The sequence below is a fragment of the Macaca fascicularis genome, chromosome 4, assembly GCF_037993035.2.
Source record: "Macaca fascicularis isolate 582-1 chromosome 4, T2T-MFA8v1.1".
Lineage (NCBI taxonomy): Eukaryota > Metazoa > Chordata > Mammalia > Primates > Cercopithecidae > Macaca > Macaca fascicularis.
Genome location: NC_088378.1, coordinates 36346160 through 36364256, shown reverse-complemented (window position 1 = coordinate 36364256; position 18097 = coordinate 36346160). Strand labels below are relative to the sequence as shown.

Genomic DNA, 18097 nt, shown 5'->3' with positions numbered 1-18097 from the left:
GGAAAGTCGACAGCAACGGATACAGAAACGTGAAGGTTACCCTGGACGGGGCTTTGTGTCCATCGCACCCCAGACTACCCACTTTGCTCACTCCATTCCTCCCCTCCAGGCTAAACTTGCTCTCTGTCGTCAATGTCCATTCTTTCCCCGGGAACCTCTCGCCCACGTCCCGCAGAGCCCACGCTCTTCCCGCTCTAGGATTCTCTCGCCCTCCTCCTTTTCCTTCTGCCTCTGGCCCCCTTTTCTCCTCTGTCAGCGTCTGCCTCCTCCTCCCTTTCTTTCCGGTAAGCCCCTCGCTTTCCTTCCCACCGAACCCCGACTTCGGGGACCAAGTCAGGGGTTGGGGGAGGCAGGTGGATCCGCTGGAAGGGCCGGGCGGCCGGGCAGGGTGAGAGTTGGCAGGGCGGGGACCCGACGGGACGGGACGGGACCGGACCGGACGGGGCGCGCCCTGCAAGCCGCCCGGGGCGGGGAGAGCGGGTCCTGCCCCTCCCGGGCGGGCGCGCGGCCGGCCCGAGGGGCGGTCCCTGGGCTCCCGCTCGCCGCCGCCGCTCCTCGTTCTGCTCCTCACTCCCCAGCGGCTGGAGGCCGGTACCAGCGGGCAGGAGGCGCCCGAGGATGTGTTGCTGGCCGCTGCTCCTGCTGTGGGGGTTGCTCCCCCGGGTGGCGGCGGGGGTCTCGGGCCGGACCTACCCGCACCGGACCCTCCTGGACTCGGAGGGCAAGTACTGGCTGGACTGGAGCCAGAGGGGCAGCCAGATCGCCTTCCGCCTCCAGGTGCGCACTGCAGGCTACGTGGGCTTCGGTTTCTCGCCCACCGGGGCCATGGCGTCCGCCGACATCGTCGTGGGCGGGGTGGCCCACGGGCGGCCCTACCTCCAGGTAAGCGCGTCTCCTCCCGGAGCTCCCCCGGCCGAGCCCGGTCCCGTCCGGACCCCAGCGAGGGCGCAGGTGCGGGGCGTCCCCGGGACCGCAGCTCCCTCTCACCCGGCGCAGCCCCGCGCCCCTAGACACGCTCACTCTCACCTCCGCGGGCAGCGCCTGCGCTCCCGGACCCCAAAAGGCGCGCGGTAGGGAAGCCGAGCCCGGGTGACCCCAGGCAGGTTTCCTTCTTTGAACACTTTCCTGTCCCCAGCGCCCCACTTAATAGAGCCCCCCCGCCCCCCAGCCTACACACCTGCAACACACCCCCCTTCATCCCTGATGGGAAGGGAGAAGGACCTAGGCTTTGACTTTGGGAACCTAACGAGACAGCTCTCAGAGGAGGGAGGGGACAGAGCGCTTTAGCACTTCGCGGACTTGCTATCTAGGAGTAGAAATCTCAGAACTTTACAAATCGTGGCTATTTTGGAGCCACCAGGCGCGGGGCTGATGTCAGCTATGTCAGCTACGCCATTATCCAGAAGAATGAAGGGTCCCTAAGAATCGCTTAGGGACTTTGCTATTCCGAGAGCGTTCAGGAAGCCACATTTAGAGACCGAAATCGAAGGTCCCCAGGCAAAATATCCTATGAAGTGACAAAACTTTGGCTTACTTTAATAACCAACAAAGTCAATTTGACCGCTGCTGATTGCTTTGAAGGAGTCTAAGTAACCACCTTGCCTGTTCATGGGTGCCTTACTAAATAGGAAAAAAAAAAAAAAAAAAAAAAAAAAAAAGGAAGAAGGAGATTGTGAGATGACCAGAATGATTAGGTGGTTAGGTTTCCTGGACATCCTTGTTTGATCGTGACCAATGTTTGGATGACGGTGAATGTACACGGTTTTTTACTCGTAAGAATTCATCCGAACATAATGGCCTTTGCTAAAAGTCTCTTGATCCAGATGAAATCTCCGAATTGTTCTGGCATTGCATTAAGGCTTTGTGATAGTATTTAAATCAGTGCTCTCGGTGGATTTAGAGTGCACTTCTTAGTGATTTTATCCCCAAGTTCTCGGTTAGATTTCCACACCTTTTCGACTGAGATATGCCATCAAATTTGAACCCTGATTCTGGCACTGAGCTGTTAACTCTGGCAGGAAATAAAGTGACAAAAATAAAAAGTTCAAAACCACTCTATTGTCTATTTTTTCATAAATTTATCGTTTCTTCCCCCAAATAAGTAACTTTACAACTCCAATAAAATAAAGTTTTATGAGGATTGCATTCTGCTGAAGTCACTGATGTATAAATATTCTCCTCCTGCAGCATCTCAGACATTAACTTTATGAACCAAGTATTTGACCACAAACGCAGGCCTCACTAGGGGAATGACTTACTCTCCTGTGATATAAAGTAGACAATACCTTATACAAATACCTATTTAACGTTTTCTTAAAAAATTTTTTTTGACTGTTTGTTTAGGGTGAGGAGTATAGTATGCCCCTTAACTCTCCTTGCATATTCTACAAAAGGGAGCGTAACTCTTACTATACTAATATTATAAAATGGGACACACTTTGAATGTTAACTCCGTATTATTTTCCCCCAAAGAGTAGCATTTCTAGAAAGCCCACCCAACTGTATGTCAAATGAAAGGCCGCGAGTAGAATTCTGATTCTACGTGCCATAATAGGCCCACCACAAAGATAAACTTGGTTAAACTCAGTGTTTTCACCCTGTTGGTGGTTCTTCATAAAGATTGCATAGGACTTAGTTAAGTACTCTTTAGACTGATTTTCAAACATAGATATTTTCTTAAAGTAATTAGTGAATACACATCACTATGAGATAAATTATGACTGGCTGCATTCTCAATACATTTAATGAGCAATAAATAGGATTTCACCTCCATTTTTATTACTAAGGAAATAAAATTATTTTTACACGTAAAGGATGATCATTTTCTTATTTGGCTGACATATTTTACCATTCCATTTCCCTAAACATTCTACTCATTTTAGGACATATAAAATGCATTAAAATTATGCTATTCGATTGAATGGAAAGACAGTTTACTTAAAATCTGTTTAATAAGATGAAATACACCAAATACTATAAATGAAATAAATGTATCAATTTCAGTTTTATTATTCAGGCAGAATGATTCCATTCTCCAATGCTCGAAATTCAATCTCCTCTCTAGAAACTATTTAAGATTCTTCATACACTAGTGTGAGAAGGGTATTTTCAGCAACTATACCAAAAAGTGAATAGGATTCTCTTTTGTTTTTTTTTGTTTTTTTTTTTTTTTGAGACGGAGTCTCGCTCTGTCGCACACCCGGTCTGGAGTGCAGTGGTGCGATCTCGGCTCACTGCAACCTCCACATCCCAGGTTCAAGCAATTCTTGTGCCTCAGCCACCCAAGTAGCTGGGATTACAGGCGCCCGCCACCACGCCAGGCTAATTTTTGTATTTTAGTAGAGACGGGGTTTCACCATGTTGGCCAGGCTGGTCTCAAGCTCTTGACCTCAGGTGATCCACCCGCCTCGGCCTCGCAAAGTGCTGGGATTACAGGCGTGAGCCACCGTGCCTGGCCATAAATAGGATTCTGAAATGTAGCATATTTGATTCTACTGTAGACTTTATGTTTTATGCAATTTTGCTCCTGGTGAGAACAACATTTATATAGAAAAATGACACAAAAAACACTGGCTTCTGGGGCATCAATATATGCACAACAGCCACTAAGAGTTGGACAATTACACCAGGGTGTATGATAATAACGTAAGTTGCTATCCTAGTCACCTCATCATGTGGCTTTTTTGCATATATTTTATTTTATCCTTTTAAATTTAATTTTAAACTAAAACTTTAGTTTTTAAAAATTATTCTGACTTTTATTTTCTAAGTATATTAAACTCTTCTTTTCAAAAGGGTGTTAACTCCTTAAGAACTATGTAAGTGTAAATTTTTATCGATCAGGTAGAGAATCATTGTCTTAATAGAGGTCACAAGCCCAAATGTCTATAGATGTAAGGAAATAAATCTAAGAATGACTGGGAGCCATTATCTTAAGTGAAACAAACTAGATGCATGTTCTTGCTTATAAGTGGGAGATAAATAATGTGTACACAAAGATGTGGAGTGTGGAATGATAGACAATACTCAAAAGCGTGAAGGAGTGGGAAGGTGTGGAGGAATAGAAATTACTATTTGGTACAATGTATGTTATTTGAGTTATGGATACACTAAAAGCCCTGACTTCACCACTATGCAATCTCCGTGTGTAAAGAATCTGTACTTGTAACCCATACATTGATACAAATTAAAAAATGTGAAAAAGAAAAGAGTGATGAGAGCTTGAATGGAACAGGCAGGATGTAATGCAACTGAGAGGAGATGGCACCGAGGGAACCGGGGGTTTTGTGAGCGAATTACTGTTAAAAGGGAATGTAAATCCAGTATTGCCAGATCTTCTGTTTGTTCTTTTTTTTGAGAGAAGACAAAAATTTAGATTCTCTCTACTCTTTCTCTCTCTCTCTCTCTCTCTCTCTGTGTGTGTGTGTGTGTGTGTGTGTTTATATAAAAATCTTCTAATTACTAAATACTGGCAACAATTCAACCATCATATAGTGTGCGTGCACACACACGCACAATTTCAGCTGGGTTATATCTCATAGACAGCCTAATCTGGGACTCGGAGAGAAAGTCTAATGTTAATAAAGAATCAACCCAAGTAATGAAAATTCATGAAAGGCAGAGAGGCAAGTCCCATTTCTTTTTAGGCCAGTTCTATTCTGTGCCAGGAAATGGGTACAGTATTGGGGGCCTTGCGCATTGTTTTGGCTGTCTATTCTTGTGTAACAAACCATCTCCATACAGAGTAGCTTAACACAATGACAAATTTCTTTTGCTCACAAGTCCGAAATTTGGTGGGGACAACTCCAAGGTGGGTGGTTGGAAGAATATGAAGCCTTGTTTCCTTGAAGTTATGGCTGGCAGTTGATGTTGGCTCTGGGCAGGGACCTTGCCTGGTGCTGTGGTAGGATCATAGCCTCTCTGTGTGGCTGCTTGACTTCGTCACAGCATAGTGGCAGGTCCCAAGAGGGAACCAAGAGGCCAGGTGGAAACTGTATAGCCTTTTATGACTTAGTCTTTCGCTGTGGTCACAAGCCCACTAGATTCAAGAAGGAATGTAGACTCTCATCTGAACATCACGTTGGAAGACAGTTACATGGGAAATCAGCAGTGAAGCCCCAAGTCTTGTACTTTCTATGTTGGGAGAGACTTTTTATTACTGATTCAATCTCATTACTCATCATTGGTCTATTCAGGTTTTTTAGTTCTTCTTGATTCAGTCTTGGTAGGTTGTATGAGTCAAGGAATTTATCTGTTTCCTCTAGGTTTTCTAGTTTGTGAGTGTATAGTTGTTCATAATAGTCCCTGATAATCTGTTGCATTTCTTTGGTATCACTTATACCTGTCTATTTTTTCATTTTTGATTTTATTTGGGTATTCTTTCTTTTTTTCTTGGTTGTTCTAGCAAGTTATCAAGTTTGTTAATCTTTTCAAAAAACTAATTTTCATCATTTTATTGATCCTTTGTATTTTTTTGTCTCTGTTTTGTTTAGTTTTGCTCAGATCTTTATTATTTATTTTCTCCTACTAATTTTGGTTGTGGTTTTTCTTGTTATTCTAGTTTTTTTAGATGAATTATTAGATTGTTTATTTGAAATCTGTCTACTTTTTGATGTGGGTGTTTGTTACTATAAACTTTCCTCTTAGCACTGCTTTTACTGCACCCTATAGGTTTTGATATATTATGTTTCCATTTTATTTGTTTTAAGAATTTTTTTGATTTCCTCTTTAATTTCTTTTTGACCCAATGGTCATTCAGTAGTATGTTGTTTAATTTTCATGTATTTGCACAGTTTCCAAAGTTCCTCTTGTTATTGGTTTCCAGTTTTATTTCATTGTGGTCTGAGAAGATACTTGGTATGATTTTGATTTTTTAAAATTTATTGAGACTTGTTTTGTGTCCTAACATAGGGGCTGTCCTAAGGAATGTTGCATGTGCTGATGAGAGGAATGTATATTCTGTAGCTGTTGGATCAAATGTTCTGTAAATGTCTGTTAGGTCCATTTAGTCTAATGTGCAATGTAAATCCAATGTTTCTTTGTTAATTTTCTGTTTAGATGACCTGTCTAATGCTGAGAGTGGGCTGTTAAAGTTCCTAACTATTACTGTATTGGAGTCTATCACTCCCTTTAGATCTAGTAATAATTGCTTTATAGATCTGGATGTTTTGGTGTTGACTGCATATATATTTAGAATTGTTGTATTTCTAAATATACATGCAGCTCTTGCTGAGTTGATCCCTTTATCATTACATGATGACATTGTTTGTCACTTTTTAGTGTTTTTTACTCAAGGTATGTTTTACCTGATATGAGTGTAGCCACTCTTGCTCACTTTTGATTTTTGTTTGCATGGAAGTTCTTTTTCCATCCTTTAATTTCAGTTAGTATGTGACTTTACAGGTGAGATGAGTATGGAAAGCAGTGTATAGTCAGGTCATGTTTTTTAATGCATTCAGCCAGTCTGTATTTTTAAGTGAAAGTTTTAATTTGTTTACATTCTGGGTTATTATTGATATGTGAGCGCTTATTCCTCATATTTTATTAATTGATTTCTAGTTGTTTTGTGTATCTTCTGTTCCTTTCTTACTCTCTTATTTTTCATTATTGTGGTTTTGTGGCTTTTCTGTAGTGGTAACATTCTAGTCTTTTCCTTCTTTGTATGTTTGCTCTAGTAGTTTTTATATTTCATGTGTTTTAATGATATTAGATATTGTTCTTTCACTTTTGGGTGTAGGACTCCCTTGGCATTTCTTGTAGATCTGGTCTAGTGGTGATAAACTCCCTCAGCTTTTGCTTGTCTGGGAAAGACTTCATTTCTCTTTCATTTTATGAAGAATAACTTTTCTGGGTATGGTATACTTGGTTGGCAGTTTTTTTTTTTTTCTTTTCAACATCTTGAATATATCGGCCCTTTCTTTCCTAGTCTATAAGGTTTCTGCTATTAGTCTAGTCTGATAGGGGTAGCTTTATAAGTGACTTGATGCTTTTCTCTTGCTTTTTTTAGTTTTCTCTGTGTTTTTGACTTCTGATATTTTGACTATAATGTGCTGAGAAGAAGAACTTTTTGAATTGTATGTATTTGGAGACCTTTGAGCCTCTTGTTTCTGGATGTCTAAAGTTTTTTGCAAGACTTGGAAAGTTTTTATCTATTGTTTTGTTAAATAGGTTTTCTAACTCCTTCATTTTCTCTTCACCTTCTCAGATCCTAAATTCAAATATTTGGTCACTTTATGATGTCATATAGGCTTTGCTCATTCTTTTTTTTTTTTTTATCATTTTTATTTATTTTTGTCTGAGTTATTTCAAAATACCTGTCTTCAAGTTCTGAGATTCTTTCTTTTGCTTCATCTAATCTATTGTTGAAGCTTTAGAATGTATTTTGTATTTAATTCAATGAATTTTTCCATTGTAGAATTTGTTGGCTCTTTTTTTATGACATCTACCTCTTTGGTAAATTTCTCATTTATTTACTGAATTGTTTTTCTGGTTTCTTTGCATTATTTTTCAGTATTCTGTTGTATCTCACTGAGCTTCTTTAAAATCAATATTTTGAATTCTTTCTTGGGGGGTATTTCTTAAATTTCTTTTTGATGAGAATCTGTTGCTGGATAATTATAGTGTGCCTTTGGAGATATCATATTTCCTTATTTTTTTCATGTTTCTTGTGTCCTTACATTTATCATTTGTGCATCTGATGTAACGGTTGCTCCAATTTTTTGAATTTGCTTTCATAGGGGATGACATTTTTTGAAGATTTATCTGTGGCATTGGCTGGGTAGGGCACTTTGGCCTTGACTCTAGGTGTGGATGGTTGTATAGTCTCTGTGTAATTTTTCCAGCTGTAAACAGTGTCAGTGGTGTCTGTGATTTCCTCAGTGGTTTAGGGTGTGATTATTAGTGGAGGTTGTGGTGAAGTTTTGCTGGGAACTAGGACATTAGGTGGGCCAGTCTTTGGGCCTCAGTGGTGGCAGCAGTGGGTTGAGCATTAGCCTCTCTAGGTGTTGGGAATATCAGGGTGGGTCAGGAGGGTGGGCACGTTATCATACTCCTGGGTAGCAGGTATGCTGTGGCAATGGCAGTAGCTGTGGTGGGACAACTTTCTGGAACCCACGTGGTCAGTGCTGGTTTGGTGATGTCCATGATGAACTGGGCGAGCTGGTCCTCAGTCCTGCAGATGGCACATGAAAATGTACAGCTGCCTTTTTGTTGGGGTGGCAAGGTCACTTCCAGTGGTTCCTGCCTCAGCCCAACAGTGGTGTCTGTGAGTGATGAGTGTCAGTTGGGCACCAGGGATATGGAGGTGCAGGGTCTCTTGGGCCCCCAGGCAGGACACATTGTGTCTGGGGCAGGGCTTTCATAATGGCACTGTGCTGCAGCTGCTTAGGACTTGGGGGTTTGTAGGACTCAGCATGAGCTCCCTCTCTAGAGCAATGCTGTCGTGTGATCTCCAGGCAGTTCTCTGTGAGTCTTAGGGCCCATGAGAGTCCAGGGGCTCTCCTATGGCTAGCATTGTAGAATTCTGTGGCAGGCATGTGGACCACTTGGTGTCTCTCACTTACCCTTTCCTCACATTAAGGAGCCTCTCCAGGTTCCCAGCTGATCCCAGCCAAGCTGGCTTCCTTGCTTCCTTTTTATTCCTTGCTTTCAGTGCTTCCCATCACTTCTCTGTTGAATTCCAGTATTCTGTCTCAGATGATCTATTTAAAATGTGATTATCTAATTGCTATTTTAGCTCATCTCCCTGGAAAAGGTGAGTACCAGATGCATTTAGTCAGCCATCTTGAAGCTTCCCTACTACCACTTTTGAGTACCTGTCTACAGGCATCCATTCTATCTTGGCACTACTGAAATTGGGAGCAATCTTTACTTATTCTCCTTTCCTTTCCCACCCCCTTCTCTCTCTGACACACACACACACACACACAAACACACACACACACACACACACACACACACACACAAACATACACTCTGCTCGCAAGGAGTTGGAAGCAGTTGGTAATTTTTCAACTGTCCTACTATTCCATACCCTCTCCATCCTAGAAGAAGACTTTCGAAATTCAGCAACCATATATTTTTCAGTAGTTGGCAATCACTAATTCGGGGTTAGATCCAATGAGACTACCTCCAGAAGGCAGTGTGACATTTACCTGCGGACTTGTGGAGTTAAGAAATCAGATTTTACTTAAGGCCACAGGCCCTTTAAAACTATATCCAGGGACCTGGCATATGGAAATCTGCACTGCCTATTTTAATCTTTCTGACTCCTTCTGGAGATATTTCTGCAAAGAGGATATTAACAGGTATGATCAAAATGGGAAAGAAAGAGAGAAGTGTGGTTGTAAAGTGAAGCCTATCTCAGCATAATCTATTGGATATGTTGTTCTGGAGCAGCTCATGCTTGTGGAAACATTTTCCTTGAATGCTGCCAAGGTCAGTTTCTACGCCGTCTTTCACAGAAGTGCCGGGGTGAGGTGGGAAGCCATCTCCTTTTGCACTGGCTTTTCAAAACCTCACTATTTTGTCTTAGTGAATCAGCTCAACTCTCATTGCCCTGAAGGATTCATGTCCTTTCCTTGTTGTTTGCCCCTTTTTGACACAGAGCAACTCTACCCCCACCCGAATCATTTAGCAACTGTGAGTGCCCATTTGAGGCAAGTAATGCAGCTGATGAATGCTGAGTTTGTGTGAATTAGAGAAGAGAGCTACGTTGTTGAATATGCCTGTTGAATTTGCACAAAAATTGATTCACCCTTCTTATGGGGGTATAAATTGCCGGTGAATGGAGACTGAAACATATGTTATTACTTCTTACAGCCTTGCTTGCTTGTCTCAAAAACTGAGGCCTTCTGTGATGCGAAGTGCCTTCAGCAGCAGGGTAATTGCTGCTGGGCCACTTGCTGAGGAAGTGCTTGGAACTGATTTGAAATCACAGAAAACAGCCAGCATTCTTTGTGGTTAACGATGTGCTTCTTTTAAGCACACCCCAGCCAACGGCAACAAAGAAATGTTTGGAAAGCAAATTGAAAGGCTGTAAGGGACAGATGAAGAGAGTGTGCAACCCTGACACAGCTCAGCTGGTGCTTTGTTAAGAGATATTTATAAGTCTTCGGATTATGCCCCCCGATTTCCAGACAACGAAGGGACCTCTCCAAGCATCATGCTTTGTGCATTAGTAATAAGGACACATGCTCCAGAGTAATGCTGGAACACAGGATGATGCTCTTCAGCTGTATGCTTCTCACTGGCAGAGCAGATGATTTCATAATTAGCCCGAGGAAACAGGCAGACCTAACCGCTAAGGAAACAATGCACCTGAATTGACAAACAAAGTTCAAGGCTTTAGGCAACCGATGGCATATTTCTGGAGTGTTGGAAGGAGAGGCAAGAGTCTACTTCAAAGAAACTGAATGGTGGTTTATTGATTTTTTCATTTGTAATAGAGCCCTGTTAAAATAAAGTTACTGGTGAAAGGGATGAATTTATTACACATTGTCATGTTTCTGTAAGTATTTGATCCATATGTAATTTAAAAAACTGCATATGGATGACTCACAATGCTTTTTATTGTAACTTAAAAAAATAACTGGTAAATAACTTTTAAACAGGAAAAACATTTCTCCAGGAAGCTTCTTTTAAATCTATTTCTTTTTAACTTGTTAAATTTCAGTAGGGAAAAAAGCTGTTCATAAGGACACCATATAGCATACACGCAAAAATGTCTGCAAAAATAATTTCAAATGGATAATTTTTATTAACTGTAAGCTAGGGATTATATATCTGAATATCATACGAGTAATGTATGGATCAGATTTAATTTATTATGAAGGTCTGTCTTATGTCTAATTTAGCCAAACATTGTGAGAAAATCTTGACACCATTCCTGCTTTTATGAGCTAAATATTGATGTTTTGTGTATTTACTTGCTGCCTCTTAAGAGCTCATACTTTGGTTGATTGCCCTCAAACCTCCTACTGTTGCTTGCCTCTCCCTTCAATGTTTCAGGTGAGAAAACCAAACCTTAGGTAACTGTTAAATGGCTTACTAGGGCCATACAGATCAGCAGCCTGGATTTATTCCTCTGAGGCCCAATTTGGTGGTCTTCTTCTCCTGAAAGCAAACTGTAACTTACATAAAAACGTATGTTAATTTTCCTCCTAAATAGTGAAAGAACATGTATAATCAGATACATTTTAAACAAATTCATAAAATGAAATCATGGCATTTCTCTTACTGCTTTTATTCCACTATAAATGGCACACTTACACATTTCCATAACATGATGTTTATGATTTTTCATTCATCATATGCCATACCTTGTGATAAGTCCTTACAGTGTGTCCTCATGCAATTCTCATGATAGTCCTGTGAGGTCAATATCTTATTACTCTCATTTCTTAGGTGTATAAACCTGGGGCTCCATGTCACACAGCATAGAAATCATCTGTGGCTGTCATATGACTGTTTCAGGAAGATACTCAGAATGTTGGAATGTTCATTTACTGAATATTTACTGAATATTTATTGAACACTTCTAGATGCTGGGGACATGATATTGAATGAGATAAAACCATTGGTATTAAGGAGCCCGTATTGTGGTGGGGGGTGGGGTGGCAGCAGTCAACAAATAAATAAGCAAGAGAAACATCAGAAAGTGCTAAGTGCTGTGCAGATAATTAAAACGGAGTGACGTGATAAGCAGTGTGTCTGTGTGGCTATTTGAGATTAGGGTGCCGATACTCAAAACATGAAAGAAAACAAGTGTCCCAAGTTTTGAAGATTGTCTTTCGACGTTAACCATAGTGTGTACAATTCAAAGCATTATGTACTATGAAGAAGATTATCTGGCATGGGCATCAAAGAACTCAGTAGACCTTGAATACAGGAAACTACCTACCTGAGGAAAATATAATTAATGTTTTTTTCAAATGTGTCTGAACTGCATGAGCTCTCTTTTCTATTTCTGTGGGATTGTTACACAGATGTTTAGTAAGCTCAGCTAGAGTAAGCTCAAGCTTTGATCTAGAGACTTGGTGATTTTATAGAAGTTTCTTTCTTAGTACTAGGCATGGATGTATTTCTCTTATGTTCTGTATTCTTTCTCATCTTCAATAATATTAAAGAGCTAAAGGCCTTTGAGAAGATAGATCAATAAAAAATGTATATCTGGGGAAGATTTCCATCTTTCATACAATTTTTAAACTAAAACTTTGAAATCTCAAGTTTCTTAGGAAAAACTAAATTTCTGCCTTTTTTCCCCTATGAAGTTTATACATTGAAATCTCACTTATAAAAGGAAACTCATATAGATGTAACCAGGTAGACACTGGGCCTCCTGGTACTTGGGAGACCCAGATCCTTTTGGATAGGGCCAAGATGAGTTCATGCTATGGCAGACTGCAGTCCAGTCATGAGCAGTCAGAGTTAATAGAGAAGTGAGAACTGAGAAAGATACTTTTTATTCCTATGTCAAAATTTCAAGCTCATCTGCACATTAGAATCACTTGGAGATGTTTTAATAATTCCAGTGCCCAGGCAACCCCGTCCCCCACCAGTCAAAGCACAATCCTTGGGAGGTGGACACTGGCATTAATATATTTTTCAAGTTTCTCCTTTGATTCTGATGTGGGGCAAGTACAGTAACTACTGACCTTATGTGGTTAGGTTCTTTGGTGGGAATCAGGCAACTCAACCTGCAGAAGCCTGGAAAATTCCAGGCATAGGACATGGGGATACAAAGCAAGATTCCCATACACAGCCATTCAGAGTGACCATCTGATGTTTTAAGCAAGGGCTAGCATGTGCTTGCACATTTAAGATTATTTTTTTAGATAGGAAAATAAGCTGGGTTTTCCTGACATGGAAACTCTTCTAGGATAAGCTTAATGGGTAAGTATTTTCACTAATTTATATAGTGAAGGCTGGGCACAGTGACTGACACTTACAATCCCAGCTACTCGGGAGGTTGAGGCAGGAGGATCACTTGAAGCCAGGAGTTTGAGGCTGTCGTGAGCTGTGATTGCACCACTGCACTCCAGCCTGGGCAACAGAGCAAGACTCTGTCCCCCAAATAATAATAATAATTTGTGGACTGAGACAACAATTGTTGAACTGAGGGTAGAGGTGTGTTTAAAAATTTTCTGAACTAGGAGTCTTTCTTTCATCCTCATAACCCTCTCCCATTCCTACACACCTTTTGTCAACCGGTACCAGCTGCTCTATTTCTAAGCAACATGAATAACTGCACACACAGAGTTTAAAATTTAACAGTTGTGTGTGGTCACAGGGCGTCAAAGCAATGTTAGTTCATTTCATTAGTAAATGAAAGTCCTAGGTAATTCTAGGCTTGTATTTAAGCCAAGAGAAGTATTCTTCTCCAAAATCTTTTATTAGAATTCACAGTAACAAAATGGACCCCCTTTTTATTCTGAAAAATTCTCCAGCGTCTTTCCAGTTATGTAAATAGATACCCCTTCCCTTTTGTCTCCATTCTCCAAGGTTACTAATAAGCAGTGAAATGCCCTCAAGCTATAGTTGCAGAGGGAGGAGGAGGAAGAGTAACAGCAGTGGTGGATAATTAGTATCTTATTAGAGTATGAAGGAACATTTGCAAGTTGATGACTGTGTCAATGCTGCCAAATCTTCTAGAGGTACCAGGAATAATTCCATGTGGTTGGCAGGTATTCAAGAAATATCTGCTGAGAAGTGAAGAGCAGGAAATCTTCTAGACTGGGTATGAATCCCTGCACTGCTTGCTACTTATTCATTGTATGGCCCTTGGCAAACTCCTTAACCTAAGTGACAGTTTCTTTCTGTGAAGAAGGGAGATCATATTTAATGCATGGGCTTTCATGAGGATTAAATGAAATAGGCATGTAAAACTCTTAGTAGAGTGTGTGACACACTGAAAATATTTAATAAATACAAGATATTATAATGAATCAATTGCTTAGCGTAATGAGAGGATGGTCAGAAGACCAGATGAAGACAAATATTCCAGCTTTTGAACTTAGGGAAAAGGTCTGCACTAAATGTATAGGTAGGAGAGATTATAGTAATTTTTGAAAAAACTTCGAAGTGAAACTTGAAGTAATTGGTTTGTGAACACCTTGTAATCATTAATCACTAGAGACCGGCATGGTTTCAGTACACACAGATTATACAAGACTGCATTTTATTTTGCATTTGATTTGCCGGACCTGTAGATTAGGGTATTAAATATAGGTGCATCTGAGTGACAGTAAGGTATTTTGCAGGGTTTCTCACTATATCCTTATAGAGGATGCACTAATAAAGTTGAATTAGTTGTAATCATTAATATTTTAAACCCATACCCCAAACTCTTTTTTTTTTTTTTTAGATGGAGTTTCACTTTTTTGCCAGGCTGGAGTGCAGTGGCACGATCTCAGGTCACTGCAACCTCCACTTCCCAGGTTAAAATGATTCTCCTGCTTCAGCCTCCAGAGTAGCTAGGATTACAGGCGTGCACCACCAAACCTGGCTAATTTTTGTATATTTAGTAGAGATGGAGTTTCACCATGTTGGCCAAGCTGGTCTCAAACTTCTGACCTCAAGTGATCCACCTGCCTCGGGTGGAATTACAGGCGTAAGCTACTGTGCCCCGCTCCAAACTCATTATTAATAGACTATCTACATTAGATTACATAATGAGGACTTAAAAGATAGTGACATTCTAAAAGAATAAAAGGAAACTAAAAGTTAAAAATTCATTGGGAATACAAGTAAAGTTCAACAACTCTGTTAAAAAATGATCCATGCATGTACACAGTATAAAACTGTACTTAACTGGAATTCATATGAAAAAGCTCTAAGTATTAGCTCATATTGTATTAGCTCAATACAATGTGGCTGCCAAACTGATAAATGCAATATTAGCCTAAAATTCTACTGTTCATATCAAGGGAAGTAATATTGACATAGCACCCTATCTTAGGCTGACCACACCAGAGGACTCCTTCTGGAAACAGCTCTTAATGGACATGTGGATAAACTGGAGCATATCAAAGAATTACAAGGATGGTTGAAACCTTGGGAAATCTGAGTACCTGAGGAATGAAAAACAGCTGGCAATATTTTGCCTGGAGAAAGAACAACGAGAAAGACATGGTCATTGTCTTTGGAGTAGTAGTGGACAGTCTTGCTCAGGAAAGGTGGATTAGTTCCTACTTAGTAGGCCCCAGAAGAAAGAAGACCCAATAAATATAATTAAAGAGTAGAATAATTTAGCTTACTATAGGGAATACATTTCTGACAACCAGAGCTATTAAAATTGAGTGGGTTGCCTTGTAAGATTGTGAGATCATGAGCATTGTCACTGGAAGTATTGAATACTATGTGATCATTTCTTAAAACATTTTTGAGACAAATTCTCCTTTGGTGGGAGCTGGAATTAAGTTTCCTTCAGCCTATCTTCCAACTTATGTGTGATGCTGAAATTACTTTGCTTTTACACTTTCAGGTTATTCAAGAAATGAATGGAGGGGAAGCCATTAACAACTATAAAACTATCTATATTGTTTTTTCACCTGCCTCAAGAAGTTCGCCTGGTCTCTGGATAGACATACATTGAATCATTACAAAGGTTATGAGAGTATTTCATCTCTTTTCCTGTTTTTAATTTCAGTATATTGTTGGGTTCACTGGCTCATGCCTGTAATCCCAGCACTTTGGGAGGCCAAGGCAGGCAGATCACTTGAGGTCAGGAGTTCGAGAGTTTGAGACCAGCCTGGCCAACATGGTGAAACCCTGCCTCTACTAATAATACAAAAATTAGCCAGGCATAGTGGCGGGCACAGGTAATCCCAGTTACTTGGGAGACTGAGGTACGATAATTGCTTGAACCCAGGAGGCGGAGATTGCAGGGAGCCATGATCGTGCCACTGAACTTCAGCCTGTGCGATAGAGTGAAACTGTGTCTCAAATAATAACTAATAATAATAATAATAATAATAATAATTTCAGTATATTTTGAGTTCTCTATAGTTGTTATATATAAGTTTTGAAATCTGAAAAAATAATTAAAAGAGGGAAAAGAATGTTTTCTGACTGGTATATACTCAAAAGAAGGTGGAGGGCTTCAAAAGCAAAGCTGAATGTGAAGTTTCCGAGGTCCTGAGCCCCTCCCCAGTGATGCATTGCTTTGACCTAAGAACGGTCTACATGTTCTCTGCTTCCTGGCCTTCCCTCTAGGTAGGCATCTGAAACTTGACCTGACTTAACTCCAACCTGTTTCCTTCCCAGGCTTCCCCATCTCACAAATGGCACTTCTTGTTAGCTTTAGCTCCAGTCAAAAATTAGGAGCCATCCTTCTTTCTGCTCCTTCCTTCACCCAATATATAAAACCGATCTTCAAGTTCTATTGACTCTTCCTCGAAACTAAATCTAACACCTGCCTACCTCTCTCCAGTGATACTACCACTCAAGCTTGAACCTGCAGGACCACTGCCAGGCTCCTAAGTGTCTTCCAACCACCACTCCTATTCCTTCTTCTCCTCATTCTTCACATGGAAGCCACAGAAATATAGAGATACAGATATAGATATACATTATGCCACTTGCTGCTTTTAGTTCCCTACCATGGCATATAAGTTATCACAATGTCTGGGTCCTCATCTGATCTCTGCTAACTTCAGGGACCCCTTTGGGCACTGTAATTCAGTCCCACTAGCTTTTATTTGCTTCATCACACTGGATAACCCAACCTCCTGTCCAGGCCCTTTTCAATAGCTACTGTCTCTTCCTGGAAACTACTTTCTCCACACATTGCATGGACGGTTCCTAATTGTGGTCTCAGCCTAAGTATCATCGCCTCAGTGGTGACTTTTCTGATCACTCACCCTGAAATAGCCTTCTGATTCGCCTGTTATCTCTGTTTTATTTTTCTGTAAGTATTTCTCTAAACATTGTTGGATATTTTATTATTTAAATTTCTTCAGAAATTGTCTGCCCCCCCACCCACAACTAAACTATAAGTTCCATTGTCTACTGTCCTGTATAGTCATGTATCCTCAAGCCTACACAAGGTCTGAAGAATAGTCACTCAATAAAGTATATGCTGGGGAAAGAAAGGAGAGGGGAGAAGGAGGAAGAAAGGAAGAATGAAAGGGAGGGAGGGAGGGTTGAAGGAAGAAAGGACAGAGGAAAGGAAGGGAGGGAGGGAGGAAGGAAGGAAGGAGGAAGGAAGGAAGGGAGAGAAGAAAAGAACTAGTTTTAACTTAAAAATTTGTTCCTTGCAAAAAATAGACATAACCAGTTAAGATAATTCTTTTTTTTTTTTTTTTTGAAACAGAATCTCGCTCTGTCGCCTAGGTTGGACTGCAGTGGCATGATCTCAGCTTACTGCAACCTCCACCTCCTGGGTTCAAGTGATTCTCCTGCCTCACCCCACTGAGGAGCTGGGATTACAGGCGCACACCACCACGACCAGCTAATTTTTGTATTTTTAGTAGAGATGGGGTTTCACTATGTTGGCCAGGCTGGCCTCAAACTCCTGACCTCAGGTGATCCGCCCACCTTGGCCTCCCAAAGTGCTGGGATTACAAGTGTGAGCCACTGTGCCCAGCCATCATCCAAATGTTTTAAAAATTAAGGTGATAGGATGAAGGATAGGATGAAGGCAAAATAGCATCTTACTCGCATGGTGTAGTCTGAAATTGTTTTTTCCGCTGAAATATATTATTCCAAATGAAGAGTCAAAAATTTGATTTTATTCTGTATCTTTCATGATTCTATAATTATAGCAAGGTATTACATTATCCTACGTGACAACTGAAATGAGACAGTTGGCATGGGAGAAAATTCAGGATGTTTGTTGTTAGGTGAACAACAACTTAAAGAACAAACAGGTTGCTCAGGTGGGCCTCTTTCTCATTGGAACACTAGCTACAGCGCTCATATTTTGGCATTTTGGTAGGTATTTAACAGATCCCTTATTAGACACAGGCAGTTTCAGCTTTATCTGAAGTGGTTTCTAAAAGGTAAGCACCTTCTATTTTGACATTCCACTTAAATTTCTAAGATTAGTGAAGAAATAACTTATTAAGATCAGCTTATATTGAACTCTGAAGATTGTGTT

At 40.7% G+C, this 18097-nt stretch overlaps 1 protein-coding gene across 1 annotated transcript in view; it reads left to right on the top strand.

Moving 5' to 3' along the window:
- Positions 1-569: 569 nt before the first annotated feature.
- The window catches only part of MOXD1 (monooxygenase DBH like 1), a 103759-nt gene continuing 86231 nt past the window's right edge, over positions 570-18097 (top strand). The window contains exon 1 of the mRNA XM_005551851.5: positions 570-882. Within this exon, the coding sequence (XP_005551908.3) occupies positions 619-882 (264 nt within the window). The 5' untranslated portion in view covers positions 570-618. The remainder of the gene's footprint in view (positions 883-18097) is intronic.